A 19,654-nucleotide genomic window follows, 5' to 3' on the forward strand; every position below is an offset into this window, starting at 1 on the left:
CTGACTTGGACCTGACCAGCACCTTAATTCACACCGTGGATCGAAGTGGTCGATACCTTGGCATGGGGGGGGGGTCATCTGTGTGTAGAGAAGTTGGATGTACAAGCTCTGTTTGAAGCCATAGAGAGAGGGGAGAAGCTAAATCATGCATGTGCTAACGTTAATTGGCTGTGTACTGTTCACTGATGTGGGACTGAGAGACAGGGGGAGGAGAAGAGGCAAGGAAGGGGGAGGGCGAAAAGGCTAGATGTTCAGAGAGGAGCCACGTGTGTGTGTGTATGTGTGTGTGTGTGTGTGTGTGTGTGTGTGTGTGTGTGTGTGCGTGTGTGTGTGTGTGTGTGTGTATGTGTGTGTGTGTGTGTGTGTGTGTGTGTGTGTGTGTGTGTGTGTGGGGCCTAGATCTAGATGGACCTCCTGAATTAAGTCTGCAGCTTTGGACCTACCTGGGGAGGGAAAATGAAAAATGAAAGGGGGAAAAAAACTGACCGGGAGGAAATCAAGGACCTAAGAGCAACTGATGTCCTCCTCTCTCATTGATTGTCTTTATTTTGGAGTCTGCTGTGTTTTAACATTGTGTATCAAAAGAGGTTGCAGTGGATTTTCTGGGGAAATGAAGCAGCATGCACCACAGGGAAACTAAACCCACAGAAAACTGATTGGATACAGAACTGGAAAAACAACAGATACATTGGTTTTATCAGATGTGAGGAAGATCCATCTTCTGCACTTTATCTATCTATAAATTGCAGGAACGTCTGTCTGTCAAAAAGGACTTAAAATACTTGACTAGAGATCACTCTACCTTCTTCACTACTCTTTATCCACAACACACTGTAATTGTGTGTGTGTGTGTGTGTGTGTGTGTGTGTGTTATGCGCATATTTCTCGAACTGTTAATCCGATGGATTTCAAACTTGACAGGTGTCTTGCTACGGGCACGAGTAAGTGCGGTGCCAAGTTTGACGTTTGGATTAGAAATGCAAAAGATATCGTTAAATATATAGGTAAAAGAAGCACACATTGGCTTTTGCCGCTCTAGCTGCTGGCCACTCCCCCTCTCACCCTGAGGACCAGAGACAGAGAGCAGCGGCGCTTTGGCAGCTAAAATGTGACATACACCTCAGACCCACAAAAATGTGGTTTGGGGTCCTTCTGTAAGTCATTTTGGGGTACAATTTGATTTTGATGAATTCTACAAGCAGCAATACCACAGGCCAAGTAATCGCCCGTTCCAAACAGGCACATTTCCAACGGGCACTGCACTAGTGCTGTTTAATTACACTTGGTGCCCTCATTAGAGGGACTGAAACAGCTTAAATGAGAAGAAGCGAAGGGGAAAAAGAAACTTAATAGTATCCACTAAAGGAGGAGATACATCTGAAACAAATGGAAATGTTGTAAAGGATGGGATGGATATCACTGTAGCACACACACAATAATTGACAAATAATGACACAAAGGATAAACACTTTAATGAACAATATAATATTCGTGTTCAAATGAACCACCCTAAACAAGTGTGTGCAAATGAGTAAAAAGTAAAATCAAACGTTGAATAATGACAGCACAGCCAAGTCCTTATTTACAGTAACAATTTAAGGGTTGAAATTATTTCCTCATAATATCTGGGGGTGGTCAGACAGTCTGGGTTGTGTTTCCGAAAGAAATTAAAGTCCTTCAAGGTCAATAAAAAGCTTTAATTTTTTTTTTCAAAATGTTTAAATGTGGCCAGTGCAATGTTTTATGTTGTTGTATGTTGGGGTTTACAGCATTACTGCCAATGATAAGAACAAGATTAACAAGTATATTAAAGTTAGGTTAGATCTATAATTGATTTGACTGATTTAGTTGTCTTTCGTATGTTGCCTACCGTGACCCGTCTGACCTGTGTCTCTTGTTATTTGTCACTGTGCATGGGACAACTAAAATAGTTTACCTTTTGGAAATTAATAAAGTTGACTTAAAAGGGTGGGGAACAGCTAATTACATTAACTCAACACCGTATAGGCAGTTTTTATTTTTGGTTGTAATTACTTGCTACCTTTCAGATCTGGATTTTACATTCAAAACACAAGTTTATCTCCTTATTTCTTTTATTTAGTTTATCTACTTGTCTAAATAATTATGCGCTGTAATACTATCCGTACAATTAAATTGCCAGATTTAACACCACCTAAACCGCCTACAACAAATAAATAAAAAAAATAAAAAATAAAAAGCAGTGTACAAATTCACAAACAGAGCAGCTTCCATCAAACACAAGACTTAACTCTGTTTTTTTTTGGGTCACTCTCCAGGGTTCGTACTGGGCCATAGACACCAATCCTAAAGAAGACACAGTACCCAGCAGACCAAAGAAGAGACCACGCTCTGGAGAAAGGGTAAGTACTTTTGCCATGCCTTATAAAATCCTCCTTTTAACACTTAACACCCAGTTTCCACCTGGCATTAACATCCGTCCTGAGTGATCGGATCACAAGTGGACAGCTCTAAGTACAGGTGAAAACTCTCTCAGGACGCATTGAGGATGCATTGAGATCAGATCTCAAAAACCACATTTAGAGGTGGTTTGAGCCACATGTGTCCACATTCTAATAGCAGTGAGAATAGGAATGTGTCCTCTGTCCATATTAAAGACCGTCTACTAGGGTTGGGTACCGAACTCTGTACTTTTTTGGGTACTAACCGAATTACGTTGGTACAACCGAGGACCGATTCACGTTAAATCAAACAATGCCAAATTTCGGTACCAGAGAGGGCGTAAGCCCGAGCTTATCTGTCCTCTCTGCATGTTGACAAAGAGCGGAGCTCTGACACACGCACACACGCAGAGGTGCGGACAGAGCAAACTCAAGCAAACTACGGCGTCGCTGCAGTTTTGTTTAAGTCACAGTGAGTCACGTCAATGCCGATAAAGCAGTGGTTACAGTTTTCGAAACGTCATGCAGACATCGTTCACTGCGATATGCTATTAATGGCGATGCGAAAGCGGTCGCAGTGCTGCTAATGTTCACTTTCTCTGAGACAAGCAGGCACAACAGTGGTTTCTATGCCCTGGTGGTGGACTGACAGGCTGAGTTGGTAAGGCAAGGCAACTTCATTTCTATTTCAGCAACAAGGCATTTCAAAACGCTTTACATAAAACGTTAAAGAGACGGTAAAAACGGTCAGGAAAATAAAACAGGCTAAAATAGAATAATATACAAATACAACAATACAAGTTACAGTGCTGTGTAAGAAATTAATAATTATTTCATGTAATAGGTTGTAGGGACATGTTTGGGTGGGGAGAGGGAGGTGTTTTGTTTATTTTGTGTGAGTGTAAAATGTTCTAAATAAATAACAAAATGTTCTTAGTAAAAAGGATAAATACGGTAGGTTTGGAATATTTTTTACAACTGAAATTATTTTTTGTTATTACAGAAGTAAAGTACTGAAAAAAGGTACAGTTGGGTACCGGAACCGAATTTTAGGTATCGGTATCGATAAAAATGTGAACAGTTCCCAACCCTACCATCTACTCAATTGTAAGGAACTATGTACTCATTCAAAGTATTTCTCATGTCACAGAAACCACTGAGTGAATCGTGTGTTTTGGATGTTTCTGTTCCTGTGCTGCCTGCTCTCAGCTGTCAAGAGTTCTCTGCAGCGCTGCTGCCGGTCTACAATAACGTTATTTATAGTTTCATGTAATGTCCCCGAATTCACAAATATGTAGGATATTACTACAAAACTTCCTGCTCTTATGTCGTCTCCTTCTGTAATTCATTAGTCTCACAGTGCCAGAGCTACACAGCGCTGTCGGCGAACTGCAGCAGCTGAGAAACGGTTGCATTTCCTATAAGTTCTTTACAATAAAAGTCCCCTGTTATTTTGGTATTTAAATGCTTTTATTATGAAGCGGAAACATCAAGAAATGTTGGGTCTTCATCAGCAGTGATGTAACTCGTGTGGCTGAAGTTCTCCTGACGACTAGAAGACTAGAAGCTTCAAACCTACTGAGAGCTGAACAAAGACACTTTTAAAAACATATTTTTTCTCCAGCACAGGTCCAGCTGCCCAGTCTATGGTCTGCACACAAACTGTGGGCAGCGCTTTTTAATTTTTCACTTGATTTATGTGAAAGACAATTGACATTATAAACACACACAACCAGCCTATATGCAAACAGAAATGATGTTTGTGTTTATTTGCATAAGGAGCGGGGAAGTGAGATCCGATCACAAGTCTGGTCAGTCAGGACACATTTGGAGACACATTCTACTGACAGGTAAAAACACAAGTACCTAGAGCTGTCCACTTGTGATCGGATCACTCAGGACGGATGTTAAAACCAAGTCAGAACGGGGAGCTTGTTGTTTTAAAAAGACCAGACCTTCCTCCACAACGCTGCGGAGGAGGGTCTGGCTAGTCCACATAGCATTCCTGGATGGGAGAAAAACATGCTCTGGTTTATTGGCATTTCTTTAAACCAATCACAATCATCTTGGCACTAATCGCACGGAGCCGCTGCAAAATAGCCTCGGGAAGGAACTTGTTTAGGGGGAACGTGTACATTCAAAAGTTGTTATAGTCGTGCGAGAGAAAACTCAGATTGGACAGATAGTCGCGCTAGCTGTCTCAATTTACCATACAGATATCTGAGGAGCAGTTAATCATAGTCCTCATAAATCCACTGGAGTTTAAAATTCTAACACAAAGAAAGCGGAAAGAAACGGACATCGGCGAAAAGACATGCATCTGGCAGAATATCCTGCGCCACCGGAGCAATCCCGGAAGTGGAACGTCAGGATATGGACTAGAATTGAACTGACATCTCTGCATACATCGACAAAGTAAATAAAGGTGTAAAACACTTGAGGTTTTTGCTGCCACAAAACAATAATCTCACCTCTGTTTTGTTAGTTTCCAATTTCTTAATTATTTCTCTACACCAGTTCAAGCTCACTTGAACTGGTGTAAAGAAATAACACTTATCAAAGTGGCAAATGATGTAGCATTGTGAGGAGGCACGTGAGCAAAAAAAAACATAGATTGAGAAAAAGCTTCTCCGGTCAACTGAGATGCTACAGAAATGTGCCTATGCTATAATGATGCCAGGTTAGACCTGCAGGCAAACAATGTCTGGAGTCTACAACCAAGCTCGCGGCTCTGTGTGGTGTAATGACCCATTTTTGGTCATGTCTTGACCATAGGCACGTGGTGCTCCTGCATCGTGGTTTAAAAGGGTGTAGGATTATGTGCTAGATCAGTGATACCAAGTGAAAAGCCAAGAGGATCTGGTGACTGGGCAAAGTATGGTTTATGGGATGTATCGACCACTCCCGACTCCACGCTTCACAAACTGACATTGTGCAATTTTATGTAGAGCAACGTTAAATCTACAGCTACATGGTCAGCTACCTGCCTGACTGTAGTACAAATAAATCTCTCTTGCTGCATGTTGTGCTTGTTTGGAAAATCTCTATCAATCTAATCATCTATCATAGCAGAAAAAGACTTGGTCGGACTTTGAATAGGATTGTGTAATTATTACTCTGTAAAGCCACAAAAATAGCAAAGACCTCAATTACATTGTGCACCTTTTTCCTGTGCCGGGTTGAATAGGCAGGGTTATTCTTGACACCAGATTTGCTTTGTGCCATTTGATTGATATTGAACCGCTTATTACTGGACCTCTCCTACTGGAGAAAAGCTAGAAAACGTGCCTGTGTCTGTTAGAAATACCCGTCTCCAGCACATGTGCCATTTTCTTTGTATCATGTGCCATAAGAGAACCGGAGCTTACAGTCTCAATTAAACAATGTCATGTATATACATACACAATTCCCCTTTTTGAATTGGGGTTTGTACATGTTAACCACATGACTCCTGGATTCGCAGTTTTCAAGATGCCACAGAAACAGCAGGAACAAGCTACAGAATAGATGTGAGAACACAGAAGCAGGAATGAAAATTGGTTTTGGGAAATTGATTGACAGCGGCCGAGGCTATAAATATATGTAACCCTGCGTCAACCCGGCAGAATGCGGCTTCAATCAGCAACCTGAGGATCTGAATACAAAAGCAGTGAGCTCCATGATGTATTGCAGGTCTTGTATCACCATCAGCCTTTTTACTCTGACGGTCTCTGTATGATACAATAGTGTGCTACAGCTAATTAGCACCATCACCTGACCATCCCCTCAGCTGAACTTAAATTAACCAATAACTGTGTTCCGTGTCTGACAAGAGTACACATGCTGTGTATCTTTATTGGAACAAACAATATTAAAAGTTAGCAGCCATAGCAGCACACTTTGATGCATCAAGTTCCTCTTTAAAAGGTTAAAGAAGCTCCAGGTCTCGCATTGCCAGACCTTCCTCCACAGCGCTGCGGAGGAAGGTCTGGCTAGTCCACATAGCATTCTAGGATGGGGGGAAAATATGCTCTGATTTATTGGCATTTCTTTAAACCAATCACAATCGTCTTGAGCGGCGCTAAGCGGCGTACGGAGCAAATGAGCCTCTGCAAAATAGCCTCGGGAAGGAATTTGTTTTGGTGGAACGTGTGCATTCAAATGTTTGTCTTACGACAGAAAACTCAGATTAGACAAGCTAGCTGTCTGGATTTACCCTGCAGAGATCTGAGGAGCAGTTAACCATAGTCCTCATAAATCGACCGGGGTTTAAAATGTCAACACAAAGAAAGCCCAAGGTAATGGACATCCGGCCTAATTGAATGAAATTCGGCGGAATTTGGATGGAGCAATCCCGGAAGTGGAACGTCGTTGATATAGACTAGGCATTATATTATTACACCTGCAGAGTTGACATGACCACATGCCCCACAGAAAGTACCACAGAGATAATAATTAAGTATAGTAATTAAGTGATGTTATGATAAGTATTGATACCCTTATTGACGTCCAGTATCAACGCTAAGCTTCAGGTAGCAGGACAACCCTTCCTTCAACCAAGGTTGAGCAACCAATTGAGCATATATTTTAACTTAATTCCAGTATGCAGTTACCATTCTGTTTCTTATTGTATACTGTAGATCTTTGTATCCAGCTGCTGACCTACTGAGGTTTTTCTGGAGGTACACCTGACTATGTCTATTGTTACATTAAAAACCTGCAGAGTCTTTCATCATGGTGCAGCACAGCTGGTCATCTCCCTTCTTTTGTGTCTCCATCACTGTTTGTGTATCTTGATCATTATCTTTCCATGCGTCTGTTTGTCTGCCACTCTTTCCTCTGTCTCTCCCCCTCTCTGCCTGTGTCGCTGCTTTGGCCTTCTCCTCTCAGGGGAACTCAGGCAGGCGTGGAGCGGCAAAGTGCACAATCGCAGTTGCTCATTGGAAAAAAGAATTGAGGTAATAGACAGAAAAGAGGGAATGGGGAAGGGGGGGGGGTAAAAAAGCGGGAACAGTAGAAAGAAGTGTGAAAGTGAAGATGCAGAAAAAAGAGAAAAAGACATCAAGGTAGAAAGAGCAGTGAGGGAGTTCAAGCTGCAAGGGGAAGGAGGGAAAATAGTAAAAGGAGTAAGATGGAGAGGAGGGAGGGTATTCTAGGCTTGTGTTCTAGTTAATTACCACAGAAGGCCCCGAGGCTGCCGTTAGACATAACTTTTTTATATTACAAACATTAATTAATTCAGAGCCTTGTCATCTCGTCTTACATGGATGGGCCCTTCGACCCCTTTTCGTACGCCTCACTTGCACTGCTGGCAGACACTGTGGGCTGTCACATGGGCTAAGGAGAAACAGGGAGGTTTTAAGTGCTAAGATTTATAGCAGTGCTGCCGTCTGAAAAAAAAGGTGGGCTGAATATGTTGCACTGTTTTCATTGGGGTTTTGTTGCACCTAGGCAGTCAAAGTCTTTAAAGTCTCTTGATGACAGCAGCTGTGCAAATGAAAAAGATTTGAAGTTGACAGCGAGGCTAAACGTCAGCTGCATAAATGCATTGTATAAATGTGTAGACAGGCAGTGTACACTTAGTTTAGTAGCTGCATCTCCGGTGCCCTCAGCATCACACTCTTTCATTTCCTGTACGCCTCTCTGTTTGCCTGCCTATCTGTCCGTCTCCACTTGATTATCTCTCTACCTATTCTTCCTTTTTGCTCCCCTTCTTCCACAAGCCTTCCTCACTCCTCTCTTCACCTCTCCGTTGTCTTCTTTTTTAAGTGCCTCCACCAGGGAACGGACAACCCGTTTCACTTGGAGTTTATCATAAATTAAATATTGCATTGTTACCAACCAATCCTCTTACTGTAAGCAGTTTGGGAAGGCGGGCAAGCTGTCTTGGACCCTGAAGGGAGTCAGACAAGGAAAAAAATATTGTCCTCATTTTTATTTTTATTTTATTTCTTCCACTTTGCAGGCGTCAATTTAGCCCCTCATAGATCTTTGAATAGCTCCTTGTATGCCCAGAGTCCGTTAACCCTACTTTAACTCTTTGTAAGGACAGGGGAAAATGAACTACGGCTGAATACAATTTAGATACTTGAATAATGCATGAGGACGGGTTGATTTATCTTATCAAGTGCTTTCAGGCTGTGTAAGTGTCCGGCAATTTAAATGAAGTGCGCCTCAACTAGTTCCCATAGTTGTGGCCTGGGGCATGGCGGTGATTCAGGAGGCTCAGTACAGAATCATGAACTTGCAGCGTTCAGAAATATCTCATAACCTTTGTCACATTTCATTTCCTTCCTCATTTTTTACGGTTACTCAACTGTGCATATTTTCAATCAGTTGAGAGCTTATTTGAAAAACTTCTGCATATTAATTAATTAATATGCAAGAAAACTTATTTGTACACCTATTCCAATTGACTGGCTCTATATCAGTATAAAGAAAACTAACTTAAAGGAAATACTACATACTCTACTATACATTGCTTAACTTAACCTTTTTTTGTGGTTCTTCACACCTGTGCTTTTCTACTTTGATATGTCAAAATGTGTTCTGTGAAAAAGGCCTATTGCTGGTGAATAACTGGAAGCATGGATTCATTTTGTGTCTCCATCCTCGTTTTCAGTCCTCTCTTCTCTACTTTCAGGCATCAACTCCTTACAGCCTGGAGTCAGAGTCTCTGAGAATGGACTGCATTATGTCAGGAGGGGTGTCCCCCACTCTGGCCATCAATGCTGTAACCAACAAGGTACGACACCAGCTACTCAGTTATGAAAGTTTGGTTTGATACGTCTTTAATTCACTAGCCATTAGTAAAAACAGAGCGGGTATAAAAGATTTATTCCACCAGAAACGTAGCTCAGAGAGCAGTGCATGTTGTTTCCTCTTAACTAATACTCATTCAGTTGTAGTCAGAGAAGAGACGTAACATGTGACCTGCTTGCATTTGAACTGCTGAGTTGGGGAAAAAACACAGATTGCTGTTAAGTGTTTGGCTGCTTACGAGCACCAGAAACCTTTAGTTGTACATGCTTAACAACTGTTACTGTGTTGGCATGCTGATTGATTTAAAAACATGCCATGCTGAAAGCATCCAATCTAAAAGTATTACCAAAGAAGTATTTGTTTACGGTTGACTGCAGAGCTGCAATGATGAAGTCAATTATTGGTGAGTTGATTAACAAAACATTAATCGGCAGTAACTTTTTCAAGCAATAATGGCAACCATTTCCTGTTTCCAGCCTTTCAGATGTGAATATGTGATGCTTTGTGATTGGGGTTTAAAGGCAATTGGAATACATCCCCTTTGGTTCCTAGAATAAGGTAAAAATAATAATAATTACAATATTGGAAAAACTGCTACTTAGTGGCCGTCTCATGAATATTCATTTCTTAATGATGTGTAATGATGGTTTTTGACTTAGTCAAGAAGATGTAGCCATTTGTACTTGCAGCTGAGAAGAATGTGTCATTTTTTTTAGGCTATAATTAATACTTACTGGGAATAAGATGTACTTGACTGAAAGCTGTAGCAGAAGGAGTCTCTGTTTTTCTCTTTCACCATCAGTGGCTGTTTCACAGGTCCTCACTTTCACACACAACCTTATGCAATGACACACACACACACACACACACACACATGCTGACTAAAAAGCTGAACTGGGTGTGACTCTATATGAGGGTCAGAGATCAAGCAGCGACTGGGACCTCTGACTCCTGTCTGATCTGCCACACACACACTGACACACACACACACACACACACAGAATGATGATGTGTGGTACGTGACCTCTTCGTCTGACCCCGACCAAAGAGAAAATTTGTCCCACAGCAGCAGCTCACATAACTCTTGATTGTTTGGTCTGGAAGTGATGTGAAGGTCTGGACTTGGGAGCTTATTCCAATTTTCCATTCTGCTCTTTTCACACATCGTGACTCCCCATAATTTGCCAATATTAAACACTTTTGACAGTTGTATTAGATCCACAGACATAAAGAGTCTTAAAAATGTGACAACAGAAAGCATGAGGTGAGCATCATTAAGAGCCAAGGAAGTCAAGCCTTTTACTGTTTCCCAGGACAGTTTGGTGTGTCACGCAGGCAACGGGCAACAAAAAACTGTTAATTTACCTTATGCATGTCAGTTTGCATTAATTCTGTTTCATTAATGGAAGACTTGACTCGTCTTAAACATCACTATACATTTTTAAAACAATGAGTCAGAGCAGGGAGAGGAAGACCTTGATGGTAATGATGCTGATTTCAATGTCAATGATATCCACCCACATCCAGACAGGTAGCGTCCTGCAGGCACAGCAGTGCTTCAGAGCCTCTTCAATAACAAATTTTCTCACTAATATTCTGTTTGCATTGGAGAGTGCATGCGCTTCTGAAAAAGACATTCCTATAATATGATATTCGGAGCTTAACAGAAAATATTTTCCTTGAGAGAGATCTTTATAGTCGTCATTACATTCAGATATTTCTAATGTTTTTACTTGAATTCCTAAATTGAAGCTCTGCTAAGTCTAACAAAACAAAAAGTTAAACCCTTACTAGATACATCATGAGGTGTTATTCATCATTATCCGTTTTTTCTTTTTTGAATGCACAGATGTAAACTTCCACTGTTCTTGTAAACCACATGATTATGTCCTTGTTACTATAGCAACACAGCAAGGAGAATTACAGGTTCACTCACATGTCGCCAAATACACCAAAACAGAAAAACGTTCTACTGAACAAAACAAGAGAAACATGATTCAACATAATCCTGAGGCATTTTTAAAAAAAAGCTTTGTGATCACAAAACGATATACAGTGCACTTCCTCTGAAGCGCAACTTTTGTCTTCATCGCTGCCAAACTCTGACAATAAAGTCATTTCCGAAGTTACCCAGTGGTTTCTGGGTCACGGCATTTAATCCAAATCACATTAATCATTGTTTAAGGAAGAAAAAAAAATCATCATTAGTTTAGGTCTTGTGCTGTTATGCCGGAGCAGGACCAATTTGCATATACCAGGACATTAATTTCAATATTTCCTCATGAGTTGTCTCGTAAGTTAATGGTGCGTGGTTAACTTCTTAAGGTGGACAGTGTTCACTCTAGGATATTAGTCGGCAAAGGACAAAATGAGGGAGAGTAACAAAGTGGGCAACAAGTAACAACAAAATTATGAATCACTACTTTTGAAGTTTATATGGTGCGTTGCCTCAACATTTGGCCCTGTGTGGTCTCGCTTTGCCACACAGCATTACGGGATGGGAGAAAAACATGCTCTGGTTTATTGGCATTTCTTTAAACCAATCACAATCGTCTTGAGCGGCGCTAAGCTCCGCACGAAGCTCCACACGAAGCTCCGCACGAAGCAACAGCACCTCTGCAAAATAGCCTCGGGAAGAAACTTGTTTAAGTGGTTTTAGTCGTGCAAAAGAAAACTCAGATTGGACAGATAGTCTAGCTAGCTGTCTGGATTTACCCTGCAGAGATCTGAGGAGCAGTTAACCATAGTCCTCATAAATTGAAAGAAAGCTGAAGGTACCTGACGACTGGCCAAAAAAAAAAAAAAGACATCCGGCGGAATTTCAGGCGACACCTGAACAATCTCGGAAGTGGAACGCTGTCGATATAGACTAGGCCCTGTGTGACTGCCTTTATTACCACATTAACATGGATCGTGTGTGTGTGTGTGTGTGTGTGTGTGTGTGTGTGTGTGTGTGTGTGTCTGTGTGTCTGTGTGTGTGTGTGTGTAGGTAGCACTGTATAACCCCGAGGCAGAAGGCAGTGAGAGTCCTGGGAGTCTGGGCAGCCTGAGCAACAGTCTTTCAGAGCAGAGTTTGGCATCCGTCAACCTTAACAACCTGAACACCGCCGTCAGCAGCGGCAGCAACGTACACAGCTACACACCAGTAAGACCTTTTTGTTATTTGTGGTGACAGTCTAATGATTGCTGCAGGATAATTTCTCTTTTCATATGTCTGTCTGCTGCACAAGGACAACGACAACAGCTGACCTGACAAACAATTGTTTAGGGACACTTAAGCAGGGTCGGCACTTTCTCCCACTTTTCTTCGGCTTTTTTTTTTTTTTTATCTCCAACTGGCACATTTTAAACCAAACTAAAAGAGATTTTTATTATATGCCTCTGTGTTCACTTGATTCTCACATAATCTGGATGATTCAGTCACCGGTCCAGACACTCTGGATCAGTCGATACAGAAGGTGTCTGCTGCACCCTTAGCAGACTGAGGAGGTGGTAACCAGCTAACGAAATGTACGCTGGATCTGCAGTACACTGCTGAAACTCTCATCTTCTCTTTCATGTTTATACTTAGCAAGCAAATATATTTTCAGTTGGCTTTTGCAGAGCACATTCAGTGTGCTCTGCAAAAGATGACATTATTCTGTACAATATCAGTACAGTTAAGCAGATGGCATGAACAGACACATTCTTATGTCTTTTTAAGCTGCAAAAATCATACATTTAAGTTGTGCTCTCTTATTATTAAATTTAACATTTCAGCTAAATAGCCCTTTTTATTGCTGTTGTTTTACTTTGACATGCAGAGTCGAACATTCAAAAGGGCAATTTCACACTTTGTTTCCAATATAGAGAATTTATTTGGGCTCCCTAAACAAATCAAATTGCCCCCACCCATAAATATTGTTTTACTTATCACTTCTTCTTTTCAGAGGTGTGGAAATGCAACTAAAAGTAAAGATTGATTGAAAACTGCGTTGCTTCTTGTTGAATGTCGCATTCATGTGCGCTGATCATCTAGCTTGTGAATTGAATTTTTGTTTTGCAGCCGTCTATCAATTCTGTTTGCAGCCTCTCACACCCCTCAGGGTCGACCAGCACAAATACATTCTAAACCTGTGGGAAATGCTGCTATGCTTTCATAGAATTACCTCTATCGGGCACAACTAAAACAGCAGGAATCATCAGAGTCACCCCTTTGTGTTTACAGCTCACCTTTTATTGTCTCTGATATATATATATATATATATATATATATATACTGTATATGATGCCTGACCACTCCAGTATTAACAAATTTGAGACAAAGGGGGGAAATTGTATATAATTAAAAGCAGATTAATTCTGTTAGCCAGCAATTAAACACTTAGATTGTCCTGTCTCTGTGCCATTTACTGCACACACACACACACACACACACACACACACACACACACACACACACACACACACACACATGCATGCACACACGCACGCACGCACGCACGCACACAAACAAGTTTATTTAAATCAAGGCCGTCCCATGTCGTCTACTGTTATGGTGCCTACGGTCTTGGCCGGTGTAAAGTACACCCCAGACTTGGCAGGCAACAGATACACTGAGACATATTTGGCCAGATTTTACACTGGCTGTTTAAATGAGTTATCATATTTAGAAAACAAGGTCTTTTGGCTATTTGAATTGATTAGTCTCGACCAGTGTGTGTGTGAGAGTGTGAGAGATGATAAAAGTTGCCGTTTTATGAAGGAGGGACTAGATTAGCCAACCTTTCTGTCAGCAACTAAACTGTCCCATGCTGCACAATTTAGATTCAGAACAAAATATTTAATGGAACAACAAACTGTTCATCACCAGCCGATCGGATGCAGAGAACATGGCCAGAGCAGGAATCCAGGACATAAGAAAGTTTTTTGACATAAATAATAACATTGATCTGACTTCTACATTTGAGATGTCACAGGTTAAGATGGAAACATGTTTTACTTAAATTGGCAGCTGGACACTCCTGGCATATAGACTATCAAAGAAATCAATATTTTACATTCAGTCATCCCTATTTCTGGATTTATTTGCCTAAAATGCTTAAATTACAGTTTCAACCCGCTCTTACGCCGAACTCGTAAAATAAGGACGTTTGGACAGTGGCTGTCAGCGTCTGATGCGACGAAAAAGGCGTCTTTCAGCGTGTTTGTGTAACGCACCGGGAAGAGCAGCAGTTAGATAGGATTTAGCGAGTAGTATGTAAGGGCAAATTTCCGCATGACGAGGTTGGTTGTTTCTTCAAATTTGACGTAGTATTTTTGTAGCTAGATAGCACTTTGTCGCCACCAGCACAGAGTGTACAACGAACCTTAATATTGCCATCTTTAGCTAACACAAACTCAAAATAGTGACTGTATTTCCAGCTAGAAAACGCGCATCTCTCTCCTCCCTTCATTGTTGTTTACGTTTGTGTCGCTGCGTGGTACACGTTAACTGTCCACATGCTGAAAATGTGACTTGTCCACATGCTGAAAATGTGACCTGTCCACATGCTGAAAACGTGACCTGTCCACATGCTGAAAACGTGACTTGTCGTCGCATACGTGACTTCACTCCCCGAGACGCAAGAAGAAAGCAAAAACAATATATAATTTTACTAAGGAAAATGACAAAAATAGTAACGCACAGTGACTTGGATAAGTAACTTTAATCCGATTACTGGTTTGGAAATAGTAACGCGTTAGATTACTCGTTACTGAAAAAGTGGTCAGATTAGAGTAACGCGTTACTTGTAACACGTTACTCTAATCTGACCACTTTTTACCCGGCATCACTGGTCCCCATGACCTTTCCTGTAGTTCCTCCATCAGTCCAAAACATGTGTACACAAGAAACATTCAAATGTAAAGGGCAGTTGCATTTACATTTACCTAGCACATTTGTGCTCTCAAGAGGATGAACCTTTCCCTTTTGGACACTCTTTTAGCTTTCCTCTTCTCTCACCCTCAGTCATTTACACTTTCACCTGGTTATGAGTATATTCATGCTCAAATGGGATAAACCTTTAGAAGCAGAAAGTTGCTTGAAATGCTGCTATTTTCATTTGTATATCCTTTTATTTCATCTATTTCATTCCATATTACTTGATGCTGCTCCAACAGCGTGATTTTCCCATCGTGGCCATTCAAGTTCCAATCAGTATAATCTCAGTATAAGGACTTTTGATAGACTTGTAGTGCATTTGACATGTTTGTCAAAGTGTTTGTATCTTTCCCTTTAAACCAAATATAATAGAATTTTAAAGGCCAGTCATGGCCCACAAACATTTGGTCCAAAATTACAGGAGCGCTGAAAAATCCCAACTCTTCATTATTTTTCCCTTGTAACAGCTGCTCACCTTTTTACCATCAATCACTATCCGCCTCTCACCTCCCACCTGCATTAGCAAAGGTCAATGCAATCTCATCTCGTTAACCTCTCATTTCTAGAGGCCATCTTTTGTTTTCCTCCTCCCTGCATCGCCTCCTCCATCCCTCGTCCTCCTCCTCCTCCATCGCTTCAGCCTTCATCTGCGGTCTGGTCCAGGGGGATCAGGGTTAGTTCTGCCTCATTACCTGGCCCAGGTGATACCCCCTTAACTGACGGTGATTACTGGTGGCACCACCGGCAGAGATCTCAAAGACACCAAGGAAGGTGATGGAGAGGCAGCCATTACTGGGTGGAGGTAGATGTGTGGGGGGATGTGTCATGCTAAGTTGGCTTATATTTGTGGAGGCACACTGATCACAGCAAGTTGCTTGTGTTTGCTGGGTGGATGTTGAGGAAGATGACAGCTGGGATGAGATGATTGAGGGTAGAGGAAGACAGGCTGCATTCACAATATGAAGTACAAAATTGAATCAGTGGATTTTGTTTTTGTGTGTTCGTATGAAAAGAGATGAAGTGCCGGCAAAGAATTCCTTAAATTGCGTGAAATTGAATTTGGTATGATCATTACGGTGAATAATAATAAAAAAAAGATTCTTAGAAATAATTGATGTGACAATTTAAATTGGATGGCACAATTGGAAAATAAATTACATTTCTTGAAACGAAATGTGATCATTATTTAATGTTACTTTTCATCTATTTTACAATGCAGCTCTCCCAATCAGGTTTCTCAATTTAGATTTCCGCTACTAGAAACACTGTTTTCCTGTGTGACAGGTAGCAGCCCGCTCCAATGCTGGCATTAGTGGCCTCACAGTGGCTAGATTCAGATACCAAAACACAGCACAGTGGCTCCATGATTCTTTTTATCGACATTGGTTGATAGCAACAACATTTTAAAATCAACACCCAAAACCCAAATGAAACACACACACACACACACACACACACACACACACACACACACACGCTCATACGGGGGGAGAGGTATAAATGTGACCAGTTCACCTTAACCACAAGTCAAGAAGACTAAAACCCATAAATGCCCAGTAGTATGCATACAAAAATAAATAAAAAGACAGGCAAAAACAAAATCAGTGCATAAATACATTTATAAATACAAGTAGAATCAAATTGGGTTCAGATATTGCAAAAAGGCACCCCAAGATTTTTTTTTTTACCAGTCCACAGTTTCTCCAGGTGGATCACCTAAACAAGTTCACGTAGCCAGTTTCTGAAACAAGATGGATTTCCAGTCCTTGAGAATGAGTTTGTTTGGCTAGAACCATGGCCATCAATAAAGCTGTTTAAATGTGTAGAGGGAGGATTAAAGAGTCCCCTCAGCATCCAAAGAGAGCCAAGTCTCTGTCAGGAGAGAGTCTTATGATAAACCCCGGGAAAAAAAGACAAATATTCTTTACCAGAATGAATAAATGTAACAGCACAGTGGTTTATAATACTGTGAGACATTTTACAATTGCGATTTTGGAGTAATTAAAATTACACTATTTACAATAATTCATTGTAATATATATAATTGAGCCTCGGTGTAGTTATTGTAGTCTATAACTACATTAATGTTCTGTATACCATCCGATTCCACTGTATATGTCCTTGTCCTGTCTCTAACATGAGGCAGTCCATATAAACATTTGCCACTCATTAAATCTGCATACCAAGCTGCCGCAACGCTACCTGTCTTCTGCAATTTAACTCTTTCCACCTCCACAGACTCCTCCTGGATTTCCTTTAGGTGTTTCTCATGTATTTCAAGTAAAGTATATGTTCATTAAATGTTGTATATCTTTGCCAGGGGGCTGTTGTGAGGTCAGGTTCAGTCTGTTTCAAGCTTGTGGTAGTCTCGCTTTGCCAGACCTTCCTCCACGGTGCTGTGGAGGAGGGTCTGGCTAGTCCACAAAGCATTCCGGGATGGGAGAAAAACATGCTCTGGTTTATTGGCATTTCTTTAAACCAATCACAATGCAAAACTTGCACGGAGCCGCTGCAAAATACCCTCGGGAAGGAACTTGTTTTGGTGGAACGTGTACGTTCAAAAGTTGCTTTAGTCGTGCGAGAGAAAACTCGGATTGGAAAGATAGTCTAGCTAGCTGTTTCAATTTACCCTGCAGAGATCTGAGGAGCAGTTAACCATAGTCCTCATAAATCCGCCGGAGTTAAAAACTCCAACAAAAGAAAGCAGAACGAAACGGACATTGACGAAAAAGACATGCATCCGGCGGAATTTCCTGCGGCACCGGAGCGATCTCGGAAGTGGAATGTCGTGGAGATAGACTAACCTTGTGGTGATTTGTTTCAGAGCATCACTAAACTAAAATGCATATTACTGTTACTGTTACACAGTTACCAGGAATGTGCAAGCATCGATATTTTATTTGTCAATATGGTACTTTAATGGATGATGTAGCATTTTCTTTTGTTAAAACCTGAGCCAGGATGAACTTTATCGCTTGACGACTGTTTTTCCCCCGGTACTCCCATTGTACTAGCCTGGATGCCAGCCGAACTTAGCCCCGCCCACAACATTTGAGGTCGGGAAGTTCGGTCTGGACTTGATCCGTTGTGGAGCAACTATGCTCGAACCAGAGCTGTTCGGACCAATCAAATTGTCAGGGCGGGCTTTATACGATGATGGACAGATGATCAACAGTAACGTAAAGCCTGCCTTTGACTTGCAGCCTCTGTGACGTCTGTCTCCGTTGCTCTGATTGGTTGTAGGTCTATCCAATTGAGTGCAGAGGCATTTTCTTTCCTGGTTCGGTTGAAACACGCCCCATAATCACAGCCCAATGGAGCAGTATCACGCTCATATTCTGACTAGAATCTGAGTATGACAACGTCAGGCTACCATTGTATCAGCTCAGTGGCCTTGTTGGTCTCATTGACATGAATGTTGTTGCGGCCTTTACACTTTCAGCTGCAGTGTGAAATTAGCCTTTGATGTATTTTTCTAAAACCACTACCTTCATTGATTTCCCGTTTGTCTTTTTGTACCTCTCAGTCTGTCCGTCTGTTCTCTCTCCTCTCTGTTTGTACTGAAGGGGAGTAGCCACTCAGAGCCTTCGTCCCAGTCCCTGAGCCTCCAGCAGCCCGCCCAGCCGCCGCCACCTCCCCCGCCACAGCCCCAGTACGGTTTGCCTGTCCCGGAGTCGCGGGACAAGCAGCTCTGTTTCTCGAACTTTGAGGACCTTAGCGCTTCTTTCCGCAGTCTTTACAAATGCGTCTTTGAGCAGTCCTTCTCACAGCAAGGTGGGTGTCGACCCTCATTTTGTATGTGGAATATTGTGCATCCGTTCATGTGTGCCTGTCCAACATCTTAATTGACACGTTTGCAGAAAAAACAAACTTGTAAACCTTTATGTCAGGCTTCATGCACATAATTAACTGTCAAGCTTAAGCTCCTAATGAAATGGAAAGATTTGAACATTGCTCTCATAGCAGTAAAAGCATTGCAGTATTAACCTCCACCACACGCTACTCCTACTCTATTGTATTCTAATAAACAAACAATCCGTTGTTCCGCATATCTGCATTTTACGGCTTGCTCAGTCAAATGAGTAAAGGCAATTAAGAGGAAGAATTCAACAGAGGGAGAGAAAAAAACTCACAAACATCTGCAGTCGAGCACAGCAAAGGGTTCTGCAGCTCTGATAGCAGCTAATTAGATTGGTTCTAAAGTTTGTGAAGCATCTTGCTAATTGCTTCCTGAAGCTTTCAGGTCAGTAGGCCCCCTTCCTCTTCGACCCCCCACCATCCTCCACCACCCTCCTATCACCTTCCCTCTCCTGCTGGCTTGATGCGCTCTGTTGAGCTCTGCAACTGCTGCTTGTATTCACCCTCTGACAAGGTCCCCTTCGATTTTTGGTCAGGGGTACACTCGCAGAATATGACACAGACGCCTAGAAAGAAAAGTGAAGATTAAGCGGATCCTTGAAAAAGTCTCTTAAGGCGCTGACACACCAAGCCGATAATCAGCTGTTGGTTGGACAGTCTGGTGAGGTCAGTGACTTGAGTCTGTTCGGTGTGTTCCGTGCTGTCGTCCGTCAGAAGGGCCGTCGGCCATCAT

At 41.7% G+C, this 19,654-nt stretch overlaps 1 protein-coding gene across 3 annotated transcripts in view; it reads left to right on the forward strand.

Moving 5' to 3' along the window:
- LOC116040682 (forkhead box protein J3-like) overlaps window positions 1-19,654 on the forward strand; it is a 67,559-nt gene that overhangs the window by 38,400 nt on the left and 9,505 nt on the right. For all 3 annotated transcript variants that reach the window (XM_036007843.1, XM_031286224.2, XM_031286225.2), the window contains exons 5-8: window positions 2,298-2,381; window positions 9,043-9,144; window positions 12,151-12,306; window positions 18,630-18,837. In XM_036007843.1, the coding sequence (XP_035863736.1) occupies window positions 2,298-2,381; window positions 9,043-9,144; window positions 12,151-12,306; window positions 18,630-18,837 (550 nt within the window). The remainder of the gene's footprint in view (window positions 1-2,297; window positions 2,382-9,042; window positions 9,145-12,150; window positions 12,307-18,629; window positions 18,838-19,654) is intronic.

The sequence above is a fragment of the Sander lucioperca genome, chromosome 12 (assembly GCF_008315115.2).
Source record: "Sander lucioperca isolate FBNREF2018 chromosome 12, SLUC_FBN_1.2, whole genome shotgun sequence".
NCBI classification, from domain to species: domain Eukaryota; kingdom Metazoa; phylum Chordata; class Actinopteri; order Perciformes; family Percidae; genus Sander; species Sander lucioperca.